The following is a 20,135-nucleotide window of genomic DNA, read 5'->3' on the forward strand; positions in this document are numbered from 1 at the left end:
ACAAATTATTTACAGTATGGTTGATGCAATTATTGATCCTGCAAGAAGCTGCAGTCAGGGATGTACACTAACAGTATATTAAGTCATAAGGGAAACTTAATTATAGATATATACCAACGATTACTGTTATATTCACTAAGACATTCACAATTATACACCTATTTTAAACAAAAATGTTTTAATTAGGAGCGCCATAAAGTTACAGTCTATAGATAACAGACAAATGTTATAGGGATGTAAATGAAAAATAATCTATGAAATCAAAATACTTTTCTTTCTATTTAGTCGATTATAACAACAATAAAAAGTAGATTTCTGTGAAAATAACGATTTTTTTATTATTTCAAAATTGCTTACAGTCCGTCTAAAAAGAATAGAGATAAATATTTGTGGAACTAACTATATTATGTTGCTGGCAACACTTCATTTAAAGTGAATCTTGTGCTCAAAAGTGCTAAATCACAGAGCCATAGAACGGAATAACAAAACGCTTGCTTGTCAAATGTTAATTTATTGTCATTGCAATGTAAACAAACATAGTTGGTTTTATTTTATTTTTTGCTAATAGTTTTTATCCAAAAACGTAATATAATCATTTGAAAAATGAATAAAACATTCCGTAGCGGCACTCGTAAAATGATATGAAGTTTATACGATGTTTAGCTAAATTTCAAACCAAACAATTGCTCACGCAAATGGAAGACGTTTATAAACTATAACAGCGGATCTGACTAGTTCGTTATGAATTAATGTAGTATCTTTTATGTACATATCATAGTATACTCTTACAAATAGTAATGTGTTATCCAAGAGTGGTTTAATCATGAAATATTTGATATAATACATTTGAGGTTATGTTAAGTCGCAAACTTAAGTGGCAATGGGCAGGACATTTGGCTAGACGTGAAGACGGCAGGTGGACCAAAGCAATCACTGAACGGCGGCCATGGAATGGGCGAAGGTCTCAAGGAAGGCCTGCAACTAGAAGGTCGGACGACATTGTTAAATGTGTAGGGCCAAAATGGATGAGACAAGCAGAGGACCGTATAAAGTGGCGTGCTGAGGGGGAGGCCTATACTCAACAGTGGGTGGATACGGGCTGATTAGATACATAGATAGAGGTTATGAAAAATGAACAAATATTTATAGTATGAGCGACTAGTTTTATACTTAACAATGCAATTATTATTTTCAGGTAAATCCGAGAGTACAGTGCGACAAATGGTTTCATAAGGATCTAAACCCTAAGGAAAGTTCAGTACTCCTGCGAAACAACAAACAAAGGATTTTGACCAGCGTGCAGTTTAACAAAAAGTGCATTATTTCTACATTGTAAAAAAAGAAGTCCCTACATTTAATAAAATATTATATATTAATAAATTAATAAAATATGATATGTTTTGCTTTATTGATTTACTAGCTGCACCCTCTAGTTTCACCAACATAGTTCCCATTTTCATGTGAATACAGAGAGAATTATTCCTTGCAAGTTTCATCCAAATGAGTTTAGTATTTTTTGTATGAATAACATGCACAATCATCATCACAAAATACTACAATAAATAATAAGCAAGTCACAAAACCAGTTCTTACATTGTGTGTGGGATACTAGTTAAACAACCATGGCACCCAACCAAAGGAAACCAAATAGCATCATTGATACATTTTTTTTAAGCCACTCAAACAGCCAGTGACATGACATAGTATAAAAAGAGACGAAAATTTAATGAATGACTTTGAAGCTGAGTTTGTAGGTATTTAGACTAGCTTTAAGAAGTTCATTATGAATCCAGACTGAGTGTTAATTCTTTTAGATCCGTAATTGATTTTAAAATACTTAACAGTGCAGTAGTTTGATTGTAATTTAATTAGTTATTGTTTTTTTAGTTCTTTAAATGAACTGACTGTGATATTTGATTGTGACAGTCTAACCAAACTATGCATGTGTTATTTTTCCCCCAAACAATTATGTTCACAATATACAAATATTTCAAATAATACAATACATTTTAACTTTTTTTGGATGAGTTAACCAAAGAAAAATAATGAAATTGTAAATATGTTCAAATTATCTATGCTATGCCATTTTCAAAATACACTAATAAGATATACACTAACCTAACCTAACCCCTCCCCTATCACTGGAGGAGACCTTTGGCCAGCAGACGGACATTAAAATGTTTTCTTTTTTTTAACACCACAAATTTTATTACCTCCTTCTATTGTACCCCAATACCCAATATCTATTACCAATACACACAATGCATTGAGTTCAATGATAGTCAAGAAAATATTTCAAAGCATTACTCTATAACCAAATATAATATCACTGAGTTAACTTAACCAAATATAAAATGACCTGAGCCAATATAATATTACTAAGTTTGTTGAAGGTATTAGTAAATAAACATTTACTTCAACACAGCATTATTCCTGAGTGCTATAGGCTATAAACTATCTCATATTAGCCGTCTAATCACTTAAATAATCCGGCAGCCCAGTTGGTGAGCCAAAACTACCGTGCTTAAAGAGGCAATACTTCAATCTGTTGTCTTAAATGATTCTATAAAAATAGTCACTGACACTATACATATTCATATATTTTTTATTTTTATGTTTAATCACTGATGAGATTCTGCATGAATAATCGACGCCGCGAAAGTTTTACGCGGATGACGTCACATGCAAAATCTTTCATGTTTAAAAAAGGGTTTATAAATCTAGATCTATACAAATATTTTAAATGCAAAAGTTTGGGTAAATGTTTGTAATTAAATCGGATCGGAAAAGCATTTGGTACGCTATGATACCTATATGAATACTATGTACTTACTGAAATAAAACATGGGATATACCGGGGACGCGATCACGTGGAATAACCTAACCTAAGATAGTACATCAATAAGATAAACATTTATATTTTACTTACTCCTTTACTGATCTACATTCTCCTTCATATAGATGCAACCCGGCATCACACGTGCTAGTAACATGTCTCTTTATTCCATTATATTTTGCTTTAATGTCTGATTGACTTAACATGGGTGAACCCGAAATCTCGTATACACATAAGAAAACAACAGTAACAGCAGCGAACATTTTGTTTAAATTGATTTTTTTTCTAAAAAGATTTAACGCTTCCGAACTTCACAGCACACACGATAACACTTGGATTAACTTGGATAACACGATTAACACGAGTCAAACTATAGTCTTTAAAATATAGCTTGATTAGAATGACAGATGTCAAACTGTTCTGACTAGGGTTGTAGAAGTATTGATCAAAATCGATAGCGAAAAAATCGAATCTAAATCAATTATATTCGATTCAATTATTTTTGAATTAGCTTTTTACGAATTGTTGTTGTGAATCTTATTGTTTAAGCAAATTCGTATAGGACGACCAGCCCTACTTTTAACACCGCACGGAGACCTCTCCTAGTTTAGTATTAATTAGGATCAATTAAATAAAACAATAAAATTAAAGTTAAATAAAATTAATTTATCCAGTTAATGGTGCAATTCTGATGATAGGGATGAAGATGATAGTAATATAGGATGCGCAGTTAATAGTGCGCATCCTAAATCAGTATCATCCTCATCGCTATCATCAGAATCGCTGGAACAATCTTGGAGATTAATTATTAATTCTTGGTCACGAATAGTAGGTATCAAAGTGTACTTCGCGATTAACGATTAATCAGATGATTTACTCTTATCTATTGTGTCTCCTCACTAAAATTTTTGCAACATGACGTAGCCTTGTAGAGAGGTTGAAAATTATTAGGTTTATTTTTAAGACTAAAGAAAATAGTACTGATTTTTAGTTTAAAGGCTGATTGTATTGAATTATTCTGATTTCTAATTGAGGATCTGTATTTAAAAAATAGTTATAATGCTAGACAAGACAGATTTTTCGTGTTTCAATTTGTAATACTCGTTAGACCTCACTACAAAGTTGTGTGCTCTGTTTTGCTTAGAACTGTCATTTTAATCAAGCTATCTGCTATATTTTAAAGAGTATAAGTAGGTAGTCATTCATGACATGAGACGCTGACTAGTGATGCGACTCGAAGTATAAAGTAGTAAAAGTGGACTCGAGTCGCATCACTAACGCTGACCCACACTCATACTATTTTCAACAAATCAGATAGATATAATATTTTTTTAAATGACTAATTAATTTCTAAAGCTAACAATAACGCTTGATTATATTCAAATCATATCTAAAACATGCGTTATACATATTGAATAAATAAAAAAAAGGCACAGAAAAAACAATAACCTAAAATTAGATGCATGAAACAGAACGTTCAATACTAGGGATTGAACGTTTCGTTTCGTTTACACTTAGTAATTGTCAAAAAAATAAATCACTGCGGCCATCTTGTGAAAAAAATCAAAAAAATCGCGTCGTTGTTTGGTTCGTATATTCCTGTTCGTCAATCGAAACAGATTGCGAATAAATATATTATTAAGAATAGTTTAATACTTAGTTTTATTTTTACAACCTTAAAACATTATTTATTCATCCTAGCGAAAATTAATATTAGCAATAAGTACCTAGTTCAAAGTTCTTATCGATTATCGCGATCGATTACACTTTAACCGCAATAGTATTCGATAATCGGCTCACACAAATTAATTATGCATGGCTACTTCACTGTCGAGTTAATTTGACATAGGTATTTCATTTAGGATGAATGAAAATGGACTATAGAGTCTGTCTAATGAAAGTAGATACTGGATTTATTTGCGTTTTATTCTGGCAATGTTTTTCATATGTCTGTTATGTCAGTGTCAAAAATTGTAGTCAAGTTGTCAGTGAGGTGAACGGAGGTTTTAAAAGTGATCTTATCCCGCTATTTAGTTATCAAACATGAACAAAACGATTAAAAGTCCAATGCGAGAACTGTTATATACTATGATTTGTAAATATGATGAAAGAAAATCAGAGAAAGATGCCAAATACCAGCAGAAGCAAGTTTGTTTACGTGTGGTGCAGAACTTCGTAGGTAAGTTCGATGTAATTAATTTGATACTTACAATTTTATTTTTCATTACTTTGATACTTATTTAAAGAATATGCAAAATGTCTAATTTATTGTTGTAACTATGTAGTGCTTCTTAAAATATTGTTTCTGTTCTATATTCAGCTAAAACGTTTCTTTTTTCGACAGAAAACATGGAAGGAATGTCTGGGGTAGAAGAAATAATTAGAAATCTCAAAGAACTTTCTGATTTAGAGCAGCAAGACTTGATAAAAACCCAGAACCAGTACTTGGATGAAATAGCGTCACTCACTGGTAGGTATTCAGTAGTACATACAAAAGCAATTTCAATACAAGATTTAAATAGAGGCACTAAGGAACTATGTGAAATTATAATATAATAATAGTTAATAATATAATAATATAATATAATATAGTTTATAATTTTTTAAATTTTCTATTATGTCTCATATTTGTTTTATTTGTTATTATTTACAGGTGTGAGTGTTACAACACTTAAAAGAATTAAAAAGGAAGGTTCTATCAATGGTGGTGTGTGGAGAACCCCAGGGAAGAAACGGCCCCATGAAAGCACTGTGTCAAACTTAGACAATTTTGATTTAGATGCTATAAGGAACAAAATTAATGAATATTATATTTTTAGGAAACAGGTTCCTACTTTGAGATCCCTTTTGATGGATTTGAAGGATAGCATTCAATTTAGAGGATGCCATGAAACTTTGCGTCGAATACTATTAGCTAATGGCTATATGTTTAAAAAAAATAAGAATGAACGTTCATTATTAATTGAGCGTTATGATATAGCTGCTTGGAGACATCGCTTTCTAAGAACTATTGGACAGAAACGAGCAGAAGGAAAACAGATCATTTATCTTGATGAAACCTATGTCCATAAAAACTATAAACCAAAGAAGAGTTGGCAAGGACCTTCCACCAGTGGTGTTATTGAAAACATTTCATCTGGGAAACGATTCATAATTGTGCATGCCGGTTCTGATAAAGGCCCTGTACCTAATTCATTATTAGTGTTCAGCACTAAGTCTAAAATGGCGGACTACCACCATGACATGAATGCCAAAAATTTTAATAAATGGCTACAGGAAAAACTTGTACCGAATTTACATGAGCCAAGTGTTATTATCATGGATAACGCTAGCTACCACTCAGTAGTTATCAATAAAGCCCCTACATCACAAAATAGAAAGGATGAAATAAAGGAATGGCTTACTTTAAATGGTGTCCCATTTGAGGATTATCACTCGAAAAATGAGCTACTATGTTTAGTGAAACGGCACACACCAGAGCCAATATATGAAGCTGACCAAATTTTATCCCAAAATGGTCATGAGGTATTGCGCTTGCCTCCATACCATTGTGACCTAAATGCTATAGAGCTTGTATGGAGTTTAGCAAAAAGAAAAGTGGCAAGTAAAAATATAGCTCTAACCACATTGCAGTTGGAAAATTTAATCAAAGAATCTTTTGAAAATGTTACACCAGAGGATTGGAAGAAAATGACCGATCATGTTATTCACGTCGAAAATAAATACAAACAAAGAGACAGAATTGTCGAAGAAAATTTAGACAGTTTTATAATTAGTGTTGGTGACAGTGGCACCAGTGAGTCGGACGCACAGTGTGTTATAAACCCTATTTTTGTTTCGTCGTCTTTTTATTGAATTAATCGATAGAGTATACCATTCTGAGGATTAGAGTAAAACTCCGGGCTCGCTAAGACTTGTACTTTTTTCGTTATTCAGTGTCAAAGTTCCGTAATATCCGACTATTGAAAAACGAAAAAAAATTAATTACAATTTAACGGAAGTACTTATTCCAGAATTTATTTATTCTATCGAAAGAAGATATAATAGCCGACCATTCCACCAATTCCTGAAGCTTTAGCATGAATAGGTCGAGAGATATGAATTTTTTTCTCATTTTTCGTTTCTATTTTTTTATTCATCTAAACCACCGTAGTAGGTGGTCATTCCTGCATCAAAAAATTGCTAATACTTTCTTTTATTTGCAGTATTATTTCTAAAACCTAACTCGCTGGTTTCCAGGAGATATTTGAAAGTTTAGTAATATCCGAAATATCCGCATATAGGGCTGCCACTTCAATCAAAATTAAATAAATTTATTTTTATAAAGTTTTAGCTTTTATATCACGACCATAACAAGATATCATAATTTTGTGGCTTAAAATGGCAAAGATTGGGTAATTTTATAAAGGAAATTAAAAAACAAATTAAGAAATTGGTATGATGTTGATTGATACACTTATTTGGAATCTGTCTATAAATTCTAACTCAAAAGACTCAACTTATAGTAAATGAAAGAAAATCCTTTCCGATATCTCATAAGTATACCTATAAATCAACATTCAACATAAGTACTATTACAACATTTTGTTTTTTTTTCAAAATATTTTTTGAAAAAAAATTTTATAATGATTTACAACCTTTTTTTTTTAAATCAATTTTATTGTAATTTTTGTGGTCATAACAATTTTAAGAATAATTTTTAATGTATTTTATATATCTACATGAATTATATACCTATCTATAATTTTAAATCAAATTTTATCATGTATGTACATCAATTGTGTCGATTTTTTATTTAAAAAATACGATAAAATTATTTTCGTCAACAATTTATTTATTATAATTTATACACATATTATGTAATTATATTTGTTGATTTTTTCTAAAAAGCAAAATCAATGGTTGTTCCATCTGGAGTTGGAACAATTTTAGGGGACTGAGCGCCAGTCAACCTTAATACCGTAACCGTACTCTGCACTTCAACAACCTCAGTAAGGCGTGACTGAGGTACGTCGTGCAGAACTACGGCCGGGGGGCTTGCCTTAACTTTTTTTTCAAATAAAGGTTTATAATCTTATATAATTTTCGGATACTCGAAAGTGACAACCCTAAGTAAAATTTAAAATTTCAAATATCTCCTGGAAACCAACGAGTTAGGTTTTAGAAATAATACTGCAAATAAAAGAAAGTATTAGCAATTTTTTGATGTAGGAATGACCACCTACTACGGCGGTTTAGATGAATAAAAAAATAAAAACGAAAAATGAGAAAAAAATTCATATCTCTCGACCTATTCATGCTAAAGCTTCAGGAATTGGTGGAATGGTCGGCTATTATATCTTCTTTCGATAGAATTAATAAATTCTGGAATAAGTACTTCCGTTAAATTGTAATTAATTTTTTTTCGTTTTTCAATAGTCGGATATTCCGGAACTTTGACATTGAATAACGAAAAAAGTACAAGTCTTAGCGAGCCCGGAGTTTTACTCTAATCCTCAGAATGGTATACTCTATCGATTAATTCAATAAAAAGACGACGAAACAAAAATAGGGTTTATAACACACTGTGGGACGTTTCTCTGGAGGTGGAATTATTAGATTCTGATTTTGATTACTCTGAATAAAATTGATATTAAAAATATTCTAGCTGTTTTACTTATTACCTGATAATTTTGTCATAATATTCTATTTCTATCAAATATATTATTATCAAGACTACCGCTCGGGTACTCTGCTTCTTGTTCACCAGCTAGTTAAATACTTAACTAGTAGTGAATACTATGTAACAAATATTTGTATGAGATCTACATAATAATATATCAGTTTTAAATCTGGCTATTCTTTGTGTTCGCTGTTCCTATTTTTGTGCAGTTCGCCACGTCATAAGACTAGTTCTTAGCGGGCGTCGACTAAAAAAATAATAAATAAAAATAAAGTATCAAAATGCATTATAGTCGATAATCAGTCGAAAAATTAGGGTTACCATATTTATTTTTTTTGAATTTACCGCTCTTTTCTAGTGTCTACTTTCATTTGACAGACTCTAGCTGAATGTATATATTACTCAACACGTCATGTTAAGCAACAATTTTTCACGTAGTTATTCAAAACTCGCTAGATGGATGTGTACTCAGTTTCCTTTGCCAAATAACAAAAGATAAAATAAATTAATAGACAGATTGGTATTCTAAAAAGGCTTAGATATCAAGCACTGGGACCTGTAAACTGTATCATTATATTTTTTTAACTATGTAATGTACCTACCTAGGAGGAATATATTAATGTTTAAATATATGCAACAATTGAAATAAAGACACAATTTCAATAGTTGAAAAGCCCGCCAAAACTCCTCGACATAACTGACATTTGAATAACATTGCCAGAATCAAACGCAAATAAATCCAGTTTATTCTTACTTTCATTAGTATTTCTATGACAGCCAAGAACTTGGCTAAACAAGTTGCTTCTATTGAGCAACATAATATTGGCATTTCAAATTTTAATAACTTAGCCAGTAATTTGGCTAATAATTTTGACATTCCAAATAAAAATTATGACATGAATGTTGACATGACATGTAATTTAAATTAAATCATGAGACAAAAGAGGTAACCTCTTACAAAATAGATCAATTGATTGAAAAGTGCCCTAATATAATTAAGAAAAATAGAAATGTAATTAACCTGGTGCATCAGAACATTAGAGGAATTATGGGCAAAGAGCTAGAAATTGAATTGTTCATGAATTGTAATTGTATTAATATATTTTGCATAACTGAACATTGGCTAAAAAGCAATCAATTCATGTTCAACTTCAATAATCACCAGGTTGGCAGTTCATTCAGCAGGGAACATTCCATACATGGTGGTTCACTCATATTAATTAATAAACAGTTAAAGTACAAGGAACGCCATGATATTGTTTCTCTCTCTGTTGAACAGACTGCAGAAATAGCTTGTATAGAGGCAGAACAGTTTATTGTATTGAGTGTATACAGGCCTCCTTCTGCGTTGTATGATAGTTTTGAGAGTATTATGGAAGATGTTTTAAATAAGGTAACAAATTTAAACAAATTTGTTATTATTTCTGGAGATTTTAATATAAATTTATTGGAGAATTCTAGTTTATGTATTAAAAGCTCTCTTTCAATCATACTTGTTTTTGGAGCCAACAAGAATAACTGCCACAACAGCCACATGTTTGGATAATATTTTCACTAATATCAAAATGAATGATAAGAAAATTATTAATCAATTAGATTCGGATCATTGTGGACAATTAATTTCATTTGATGCTAAGACTAAACATGTGGCTAAAAGAAAGATTACTATTGTTCCCACAACCGTTAATCGTTTTGAAAGTTTTAAAAATAAATTAGCTTGTAGTCTTCCATTTTTAAAACATAATAATGATCCTAACAAGTTATATAATAATTTTTTTAAACTATTTTGTTCTGAATTAGATTCAGTATTTACTTCCAGAACAATTACGGTCCAAGACAGTGCTACCTTTAGGGAATGGGCTACTTTAGGTATACATAAGAGTAGAGCTAGGCTTTTTGAACTATATGAAGAGAGAAATCATAATAGAAGTGAAGGATTTCAGACGTATGTTAAGAATTACTCAAAATTGTTTAGAATAGTTTGTAGAACTGCTAAGGCTCGCTACTTGAGTTCAATAATATAAAATGACTTGGAGTGTAGTGAATAGTGAGACTGGAAGAGTAAGGGGCCACGATCGTGAATATTGCTTGAGTGTTGGTAACAGAACCATTAGGACGGATTCCGACGTAGCCCATGCTTTTGAAAAATTTTTCACAGACATTCCAATCTCGACTACCCAATCTTTGAACTCATCACCCACTGTCGCTGAAAGCATTCTTAAAGAAAACGTTACTATGTGTAACACTACTTTTAGGTTTGACTATGTCTGGCATCAGGACATTATAAAAGTTTTTAATAGTATTAATGTAAAAAATACTGCAGATCTTTGGGGTAATTCAGTACCTAGTCATTACAAAATCTATTATTGATCTAGTTGCGCCCCAATTAGCTCTAATATTTAATAAGTGCGTAGATGGTGGTGTGTTTCCTGAGCTAATGAAACATAGTAAAGTAATACCATTATTTAAGTCAGGCAGTACATCAGACCCCACTAACTTTAGACCTATTTCAGTACTGCCTACATTTAGTAAAATCTTTGAAAAATTAATATTCGATCAAATGCATTGTTTCTTTACTAAACACAATTTATTACATAGGAAACAATTTGGCTTCACAAGGGGTCGCTCCACTATCGATGCTGGTGTTGAGCTTGTGAACCACATCTTCGACGCCTGGGAGGACTCACACGATGCTCTCGGCATTTTCTGTGATTTGTCCAAGGCGTTCGACCGTGTTCCTCATGAAACATTGATCAGGAAATTACATCACTACGGTATACAACATTCGGCACTGAATCTTCTTATCTCGTATTTAGATAATAGGATTTAAAGGGTCGAGGTTGACGGAAAGCGATCTGCGGGATCTGCGGTTAAAATAGGGGTGCCTCAAGGCTCAATACTCGGTCCTTATTTGTTTCTAGTTTATATTAATGATTTACCACATCTTGTTAAGGATAGTCACGAGATAGTACTGTTCGCAGATGACACTTCATTATTGTTTAAACTTAAACGACAACAAACCACTCTTGACGACGTGAACATTGTTATCTCAAAGGTGGTAGACTGGTTTGATGTTAACAATTTGCTTTTAAACGAGCAAAAAACTAAATGTATAAAATTTGTAACACCTAATGTCAAACCAGTGAAAACAGCAGTAAAGACGAAGGAAGATATGTTGGACCTTGTGGATAATGCTAAAATTTTAGGCATTACAATAGATTGTAAGTTACAGTGGGGACCTCATATATCACAATTGGCGAATAGACTTAGTTCTGCAGCCTACGCGGTCAGAAAAATTCGTCAACTTACTGACATTGAAACAGCTAGGTTAGTCTACTTCAGTTACTTCCATAGTGTCATGTCTTATGGAATTCTACTCTGGGGTAATGCTGCCGACACCCAAACCATCTTTGTGCTGCAGAAAAGGGCTATTCGTGCAATTTATAATTTAGGAAGCAGACATTCACTAAGGGAAAAATTCAAGGAAATAAATATAATGACAGTGGCAAGTCAATATATTTATGAAAATTTAATTTGTACAAAAAAATATCGCCCTTTTTAAAAAAAAGAGTGACATGCACAACATAAATACACGCAATAAAAACAAACTTGTTATCCCAGCCACTAGGCTCCAAAAAATAAATAAATCCTTCAGAGGTCAGTGTGTGCGATTCTACAATAAAATCCCGAGTGAAATTCAAAATTTAAGTCTCAATAAATTTAAGTTATTAGTTAAAAGTAATTTATGTCGTAAGGGATATTATACTATTAAAGATTATTTAGATGATAACAAAGCTTGGGACTGTGCTGCTTCTACCAAGTCTATTTCAAAATAATGTGTTACAATTTGATATTATGACATTGTTATTAATTTGTTAAATTTCATTATTATGACATTGTTATTAATTTGCAAATATTGACATTTAAAAAGAGCAAGCCGTGAGTTTCTTGCCGTTTCTTCTCACGAGCAACAGCTTTTCCGAAACGGTGGTAGATAAAAAATATTTTGACGATTTCAAATACTTGTTAAAGTTTATGAAATAAAGAATATTTGACTTTGACTTTGACAAAAAGAAATGAAGTTTTGGTCAGCCGTGGCAGGGAAAAATGCAGTCTCTTTGAGGAAATCATCTATCTTCTATATTCTTCTATACCGTAAAACGGGGTGAATAGAAACGATTTTCAACTTTGTCCTAAAAATTTGTTGCGAATAACTTGTTATTTTTATTGTCGGGTTATTTTATATCATGTCCGGCGCCATAAAGAAAGAGTTAAACCCATATTTGTCCAAAAATATGCATAATTTTACGATATTTCATTAAAAAAATGGTCAATTTCTATTCACCCAGCGATAGGGGTAAATGGAAACGACCAAAGGGGTGAATGGAAAAACTGTGTTTAAAAACGTTTTTTCAATTAACAATATTGTATCTTTATAGATTAATATACACGTAAAGAGATCTTCTTCTTATCGTATGGTTAGTGGTCAACCTGGTGTCAAAGTTGTTTAAGCCGCCAGAAGGCCTTTGACATGGCTTGACGACTGTTATTTTAATAGACAACAACCGGGACCGACTTTTTACGTGCCCTCCGAAGCACGGAGACGCCCAGTTCAAATACCACTATACGGTCACCCATCTATGGAATGACCGCGCCAAGGTTTGCTTAACCCACAGATCGTTTACTGACCGGTGTGCGCAACTGGCTATGGGCGCCTTACGTAAAGAGATAAACACTTCAAACAACTCATTAAAAAAGAAATCCCACTTTAAATCCAAAGTTTTGGGCGTCGATATTAAAGCATTCGAGGACGATTTTTTGGGTATAAATATCAATTTAAACATTTAAACAATTATGACACCGCAGAGAAGTTTTTCGCATTTTAAAATTTGAACAAAATTCTTCAACGAGGAGTACTCAAATATTGGCCTTGAAAACTTTCCTGTTTTTTTTTCTATTCACCCCGTTTTACGGTATTAATAATTTCGTCATGGGGTACGGTAGACTCGGTCGAAACCTTATGGCTGGTTTACACAGTGCGAGCTAGCGTACGAGTAAGCCTTCAGAGTAACTCGTACGTGCGAGAGTCAGTAGCTCGCATCCGATTACTTCAACAATTTTTTTTTTTCACTCGCCTGCTCACCCGGCAGCAACTCGCACATGACAGGGGCTCGTGCGTCAATCGCATCGTTTGGACGCATTCGGCAGTAGCTCGACAACATATATCGCAAAATTCGGATTATGAAGAATTTCGTTAAATTCTAATGGCACTGACAAACAAACCGCAGTCGCCATCTTTGGTTTTGAATCGTTGACGGTTGGCGAAAATATTGTTTTTGACACTTTTTATGGTATACTCTTTGTTTTTTTTTCAATAACAGCAATAGAACTACCTATGCATATATTAAGAGTTCCATTTGACCCGATCGAAGCCGGGTTTTCATCTAGTATATTATAATTTCGGCGGCCAAAAGCAAATAAAATATTTTAACGCTATCAGTCTTATTTATAATTAAAATAATTAATTTGTTAAAAACTCTATAAGCTTATAAAACGTTTTCGTTTTTTCTTTGTTATAAATTTATTGTACCTACCTACTTATGTATTGTTTACAAACAAATTATTATGTTGCCATTACAATGAAGTCCGCTGACTCATTGACAAAAATATCGGTTCGTAGATTTAAAGATCACAGATTTTAAAGAGATATAGACCGTACACTTGGCGCCAAGAGTGTGTTCTAGGTGCAGGCGAGCCGCGTTTTAAGTTCGAGCTATTCACATTGGCGCACGTTACAAGAGGTCGTAAGCGACTTCGTCGCCGGCGCACAGTGGGCTGAAATCGTCAAAATGGGACATAAGGACTGAAATGAGTATTTTTGAATTCTATTTACAAATATAAATATTTTATGTTATGGCATTTTTGATATACTCAGTGTTTTTCGAGTTCTGGAGCCCTAAATTTTGTATAAAATATTAATGGGTTTTTGTTTTAGTAGGAATACCTAGTTGAAATCCTCGGACACCTACTTCAAGATCCACCGGATATTCAGGAAGCCAAAAACAGTCTTTTGAGTAAAAATTGAGATCGTAAATTTACTTCAGATGAAGCTTTGGGATAGCTTTTTCAAGTTCAAGCCAAATTAACAAAGTGGTACTTTAAGAAGAAGCATCAAAGAGAAAATGACTATATTATTATGTTTCCTTCCTATTACAAGATGCAAAATGCAAAACAACGTTACCTGATAAAGCATGACGTCACCTTAACAGATACAACTGCTGGAACAAAATTGCAGCCTCTGTTAAGTTAAGTATATTCAAGGCAATCAATATTGATAGCTTGTATTTCGGCGTAGATTCCAAAAACGTAATTAGTTTTCGTAAAATCCCTCATTAATTTTCATGCATCCCTAAGTCCACTAGAGCTCGATTACGTTCGTTACGTTACGTTTTTACTATTAGGTACGTACGTCATGTCGCGTTTTAAGCGTAATTTCAGAGCATTTTTTTTATCACTCATTATTCTTGTAAAAAGTCCAAATTCAATATTCATAATTATAGTTGAATACTATGTATTATTAGGTAATTGTCGACAATTAATTTAACACTAATATTAATAAACAAAATTGTGCGATTTGGTGCCGACGACAGCGTGACACAGACCTAATATTTTTTACAAAACAAAATCACTTACTTTTTTAATGACCTGCATTCTCCGGCATATTGGTATGACCCAATGAAACACGTGCTAACAACAATGTTATGTCTCTTGTCCACTTGATGCACATCGGAACTTCGATAGTTTAAAATGGAATTATATTTTTCTTGTATAAGTGATTTATTTGAAGTAGGTAAACCCGACACTTCGAATCCACTTAAAACAACAGTGAGAGTAGCGAAAAATTTTTTAAAATTCATCTTCAGGGAAACGTCCGACACGCTTCGAGACGGAAAGAATACTGACTGTCGACTGAAGCCTCGGTGAGCGCGCTTAACACAACCTAACATTGCCCTTGCGCCGGCCACGTACGTAGCTGCGTAGTAGGTATCTAACAAACTCATTCAAAAGTACTTTTGCCTGAACAACATGAGTCGGTTGGGTTAAAAGGCTTAGCCTTCATGTAATTTTTTTTACCACCCAGAAAGGGAAGCCCTGAGAAGCGGGGCTCCTGCGACTTGATGTAATATCAAATGAGATGAATATCATTCAATAAAGCTTTAGGGTAAAAAGTACTTTTGACTGATTTTGCTAGTCATTGAATTTTTGACTGGTTAAGAGTTTTGACCGTAACATATACACGCATAAGATATACCTACAGATATACACGTGATTCTTTGATACAACGACGCGACGGAGTCTGACACCAGACAAATTGTGATGGAAATAAGCCTTCGAAATTAGATCATCTTCTATTACTGGTCAAAGGTCAAGAAATCAGTACTGATTAGAATTTTGTTGCGTTTTGTTTTTTCAGATTTTCAATTTCTTTCTGCTAATAATAAATTATTTGCAAAAATAAATTACATTTCCAGGCAGGCGATAAAATTCGCGATTTCAAATGTGCCTCAAAACAAGTAGAACCGTTTAATCAAACAGGTAAATTAGGTAGGTAGGTATAAGCAGATGGAAATTATAATGATAAATGTTAATTCATTCATGAAGCTTTTTTTAAAATTTGCACTCATAGGTTTACATAAGAATAATTTTTAGCGCTATGTTCCTATCTACCGCAAAATCTGACTAAATCATGCGCGGAATATTGATAACACATGTTTGCGTTTTTAAGCAATGGGATAGGTGGACTGATTGAAATATAGTGATACAATCCAGAACAAGAGAGACCGTCGATTGTTAGTCTGTTTCAAATTGTGATGATGACGTAAAATTTAAGCGATTGCGAACCACAGGAAAGCCTTTTATCGCTAGTTTATTAACCATTAAGATGGTATCCGGGCTTCATTAAAATAATTAATACAGTATACGAGTACTGGTGTGTAGTACCAAACACTAGGCAGAATTTATCATTTTTGTAAGCAACAAATGACCAAATACATAATTGACGTTTAGTCTACATCGATGATTGTTGGCAGCGCCTCGCATGATCAATTATTGTATCAACCACATTGCAAATCATTTGGCGATTAAAAAGAGTGGCCGTGAGTTTCTTGCTTGCTCTTCTCATAAGGCTCTACCCCCTTTCCGAGCTAGTGGTAGATTCAGTAATTGTAACGACTATCATAAGTGTCAATATTAGACCTATTTGAATAAATTATAGGTTTTTTTTATCAGCAAAATGCATTACTGCATGTCCCGCTCCAGGGAGGAAGCGGGGGTCTGTCGGGCTCTCCCGCCGCCTAGGCGTTACGGCTTTTTTTTATCAGCAAAATGCATTACTGCATGTCCCGCTCCAGGGAGGAAGCGGGGGTCTGTCGGGCTCTCCCGCCGCCTAGGCGTTACGGCTTTTTTACATACCGTCTAAAAACCTGACGGTGTTCCTTCAACAGTCACCATAAAGTGGCCAGGACGCGGTACCTCCAGTTGGATACTCCGCGTCCCTTACCCTACTCACACTGCCGGTTTATCACCCGCCCGCTCGGTGTTCGAAACGAATGATTCCGTGAACTACACGTTAATAGGGTACCGAGTGACTGGTTTTACTGGCCAAATAATTTTTAATTCAATAGCATTTAAGCTGATATCATGATAGTTTCAATGGATAAACTACCGCTAAATGTGTCTCAGAAACCGGGCAACAGACGTGTGATAATAACCGCGCATATCTATACTAATCTATCTATACTATACTAATATTATAAAGCTGAAGAGTTTGTTTGTTTGTTTGCTTCTTTGAACGCGCTAATCTCAGGAACTACTGGTCCGATTTGAAAAATACTTATAGGCTATATATCATCACGCTACGACTAATAAGAGCAGAGTAGGTACCGTACCAGTAAAAAATGTTTAAATAAAAACGGGGAAAATTATGACCCATTTTCTCTTATGTGACGCTAGCGAAGTTGCGCGGGTCAGCTATAAAGAGAATTCGGATTAACGAAAAATGCTAGACCTAGTGACTCACTCGAGTTGCATGGCAAATAACATTATCAGTAATAGCAATATTTATGTTGACACAAGTTCTATCTTGTAGGCAATCATGTCTAGGTATTGTATGAATCAATGATCAGGCTTTATCACACAATAACTTTGTTTCGTATTGTTGATACAGGTCTGGTCTTGTACGCAACTTCGCTCGCGTGTCGTCATATTTTATTACGGGAAATATGTTTTTATAGAGCATACCAGATCAAAAACAGAAGGAAAAATTAACTTTTAATGTAGGTATAGGACAAAATGATATTGATTTGGGAGAGCCAAAAAATTATTTTTTTACTGAATTAAAAGCAGTCTTGTAAGTTTTTAATGAAGGTTCAATTTTCAATGGTATACGCGGAGTATTGATTCTCAATAAGTATTTTTAATCACACACGATATAAATACACACCTACCTCCCTTATAAACATTCAAATTCAATATTGTGGTTCAATTAAGTATGCTATTGACATAAATCGTTATATTTTCATGTAAAATTCGAGACCATATACAGCTCGCACTGTCAAAAAGTAATCAGATCTCAAAAAGAGCCAAGTTTTTACCCAAACTAGCCCAACCCTTAATCTATGACCCACAGCAATTATAACTGAAATTAAAATAAATGAGGAGCTCATTTTTCATGAAATGAATAAATGCTCTATTCCAATGCTCGCAGCTCTTATCATACACTAGCTGACCCGCGCAACTTCGCTTGCGTCACATAAGAGACAATAGGTCATAATTTTCCCCGTTTTGTAGCATGTTTTACTGCTGCTCTGCTCCTATTGGTCGTAGCGTGATGATATATAGCCTATAGCCTTCCTCGATAAATGGGCTGTCTAACACTGAAATATTTTTTTTAAATCAGACTAGTAGTTCCTGAGATTAGCGCGTTCAAACAAACAAACAAACAAACTCTTCAGCTTTATAATATTAGTATAGACAAAAAAAAGTAGGTATTTTGTATAGGTATGTACTTTTTTTTTTGTTCAACAGGAAAAAACATATTTTAATGAAAAACAGTATAATACTGTTTAAAACAGTATAGTTGGCGACCCTAATACCAGGTTTTCATGGCCAACGGATCCAGTGCTTTAAAATAAGAAGATTGTTTTACACGAACGGTTTGATTTAGAATGATATATACATATATAACCGAGGTCAGTTATAACCATACTATTAGCAATTCTTTTCTGAGTCACTCGTTTGGGTGAATAACCTTAACGTATTTACATGATGCAATTGAATCATTATCATTTTATGCATAGTACAAAGGTACAACTAATTTTAAGTTTTCAAATATAACAACACACCAATGACTTTTCGAAGTTATGTGTGTATTAAAAATAATTATCACTTGCTCTAACGGTGAAGAAAAACATCGTGATGAAACCTTGCATGCCTAAACTTTTGTTTAATACATGTACCTACTAAGGGCATGGAAACTCCCCAACCCGCACTTGGCCATCTCGCATCTAGCAGTAGGACATTTTTGGGTTAAATTTATCATATTTTTTTAACACTAACGTCGGCCAGCAACTCAATTCACGTGGAATTATTACTGTGGGTAAGTATTATTTTCATTGCATATCTATAGCCGGATTAGTTGACAATATGTTCACATATTTAAGTATAAGATAGAATTCCCATATAAATCACGATGTCTTAGTGCAAAATACGGCTCTAATGTCATTGAAATATGGCTGGTCATTTTAATCTGTAATGTTTATTCCTTATATTTCAGTGTGAGTTTGGCGACAAACATCTTCATCATCTGAATGAAATGGTATGGCATACCCGCTGTCTTCATGCTCTGAACTCTCAAGAAATCATTTCTGTTCTTAATTTAATATATGTAGTACTACATTCAAATAGGTTTTTTTTTTTTCAACCAAAACCTAATATCCCGTATAGATCCATCAAGCCATCAACTTTAATAGCCCCATAGCCAGTTGCGCTCACCGATCGGTAAACGATCTGTGGTAAGTGACAGCAGAGTGGTATTCGAGCTGTGCGTCTCCGTGCTTCGGAGGGCACGTTAAAAGTCGGTCCCGGTTATGGTCTTCTAAGATAACAGTCGTTAAGCCATGTCAAAGCCCTCTCGGGCGGCTTGAACAACTTTGACACCAGGTTTTCCACTAACCAAACGACAAACAACCAATCAACTAGAATAAATAACGCAACAATAGCGCAACACACATGACACAATATTTAATACATTACATATAGATTATTATTTGTCGTTATCAACGATTATCGACTATTACATATTATTATTGTTATTTTCACTCACTTAAGGCTAATAGATACGACAAGTAGACCCCCAACTTATTTCAGCATGATAACATAATGTTGTGAATCTCAATCGTGATAATAATTGTGTAATTTATGATATAATCCATGACAAGATGTATGGGTGGGAATGAAGCAAGGTTAGTTTTCGCAAGGGGCGTTCTTCAGTCTCTGAATACCCCTATACATAATTTATGAATTTTATTTACGTAATTCAAGAAAAATCGAATGTATTTATAGCTTTAATGTATAAAT

The 20,135-nt window shown here is 33.5% G+C and overlaps 2 protein-coding genes across 5 annotated transcripts in view; one reads left to right on the plus strand and one right to left on the minus strand.

The window, feature by feature from the left end:
* LOC142977492 (uncharacterized) overlaps positions 1–20,135 on the minus strand; it is a 43,201-nt gene that overhangs the window by 5,652 nt on the left and 17,414 nt on the right. The window contains exon 1 of one of the 4 annotated variants that reach the window (XR_012959704.1): positions 115–187. The exons of 1 other annotated variant lie outside the window; for it this stretch is intronic. Coding sequence is in view for 2 of the 3 variants with exons in the window: in XM_076121394.1 (XP_075977509.1) it covers positions 15,192–15,559 (368 nt within the window). In the remaining variant the exon portion in view is untranslated. Of the gene's footprint in view, positions 1–114; positions 188–2,929; positions 3,249–15,191; positions 15,594–20,135 lie in introns of those variants that run through there. 2 more of the 4 variants (XM_076121394.1, XM_076121395.1) reach the window with 2 other exon arrangements.
* LOC142977677 (uncharacterized) lies at positions 4,665–8,912 on the plus strand. The gene is made up of 3 exons (XM_076121750.1): positions 4,665–5,015; positions 5,181–5,306; positions 5,490–8,912. The coding sequence occupies exons 1-3, from the start codon at positions 4,880–4,882 to the stop codon at positions 6,689–6,691; spliced, it is 1,464 nt and encodes a 487-aa protein (XP_075977865.1). The 5' UTR covers positions 4,665–4,879; the 3' UTR covers positions 6,692–8,912.

This window comes from Anticarsia gemmatalis, chromosome 13 (genome assembly GCF_050436995.1).
Source record: "Anticarsia gemmatalis isolate Benzon Research Colony breed Stoneville strain chromosome 13, ilAntGemm2 primary, whole genome shotgun sequence".
NCBI classification, from domain to species: Eukaryota; Metazoa; Arthropoda; class Insecta; order Lepidoptera; family Erebidae; genus Anticarsia; species Anticarsia gemmatalis.

What these genes read in the sequence shown, in the direction of transcription:
- LOC142977677 (XM_076121750.1), top strand. Translation starts at nt 4,880, where the DNA reads ATGAACAAAACGATTAAAAGTCCAATGCGAGAACTGTTATATACTATG. An exon ending in TGTGGTGCAGAACTTCGTAG is followed by an intron (nt 5,016 to 5,180) that starts GTAAGTTCGATG and finishes TTTTTTCGACAG; the next exon opens with AAAACATGGAAGGAATGTCT. An exon ending in TGAAATAGCGTCACTCACTG is followed by an intron (nt 5,307 to 5,489) that starts GTAGGTATTCAG and finishes TATTATTTACAG; the next exon opens with GTGTGAGTGTTACAACACTT.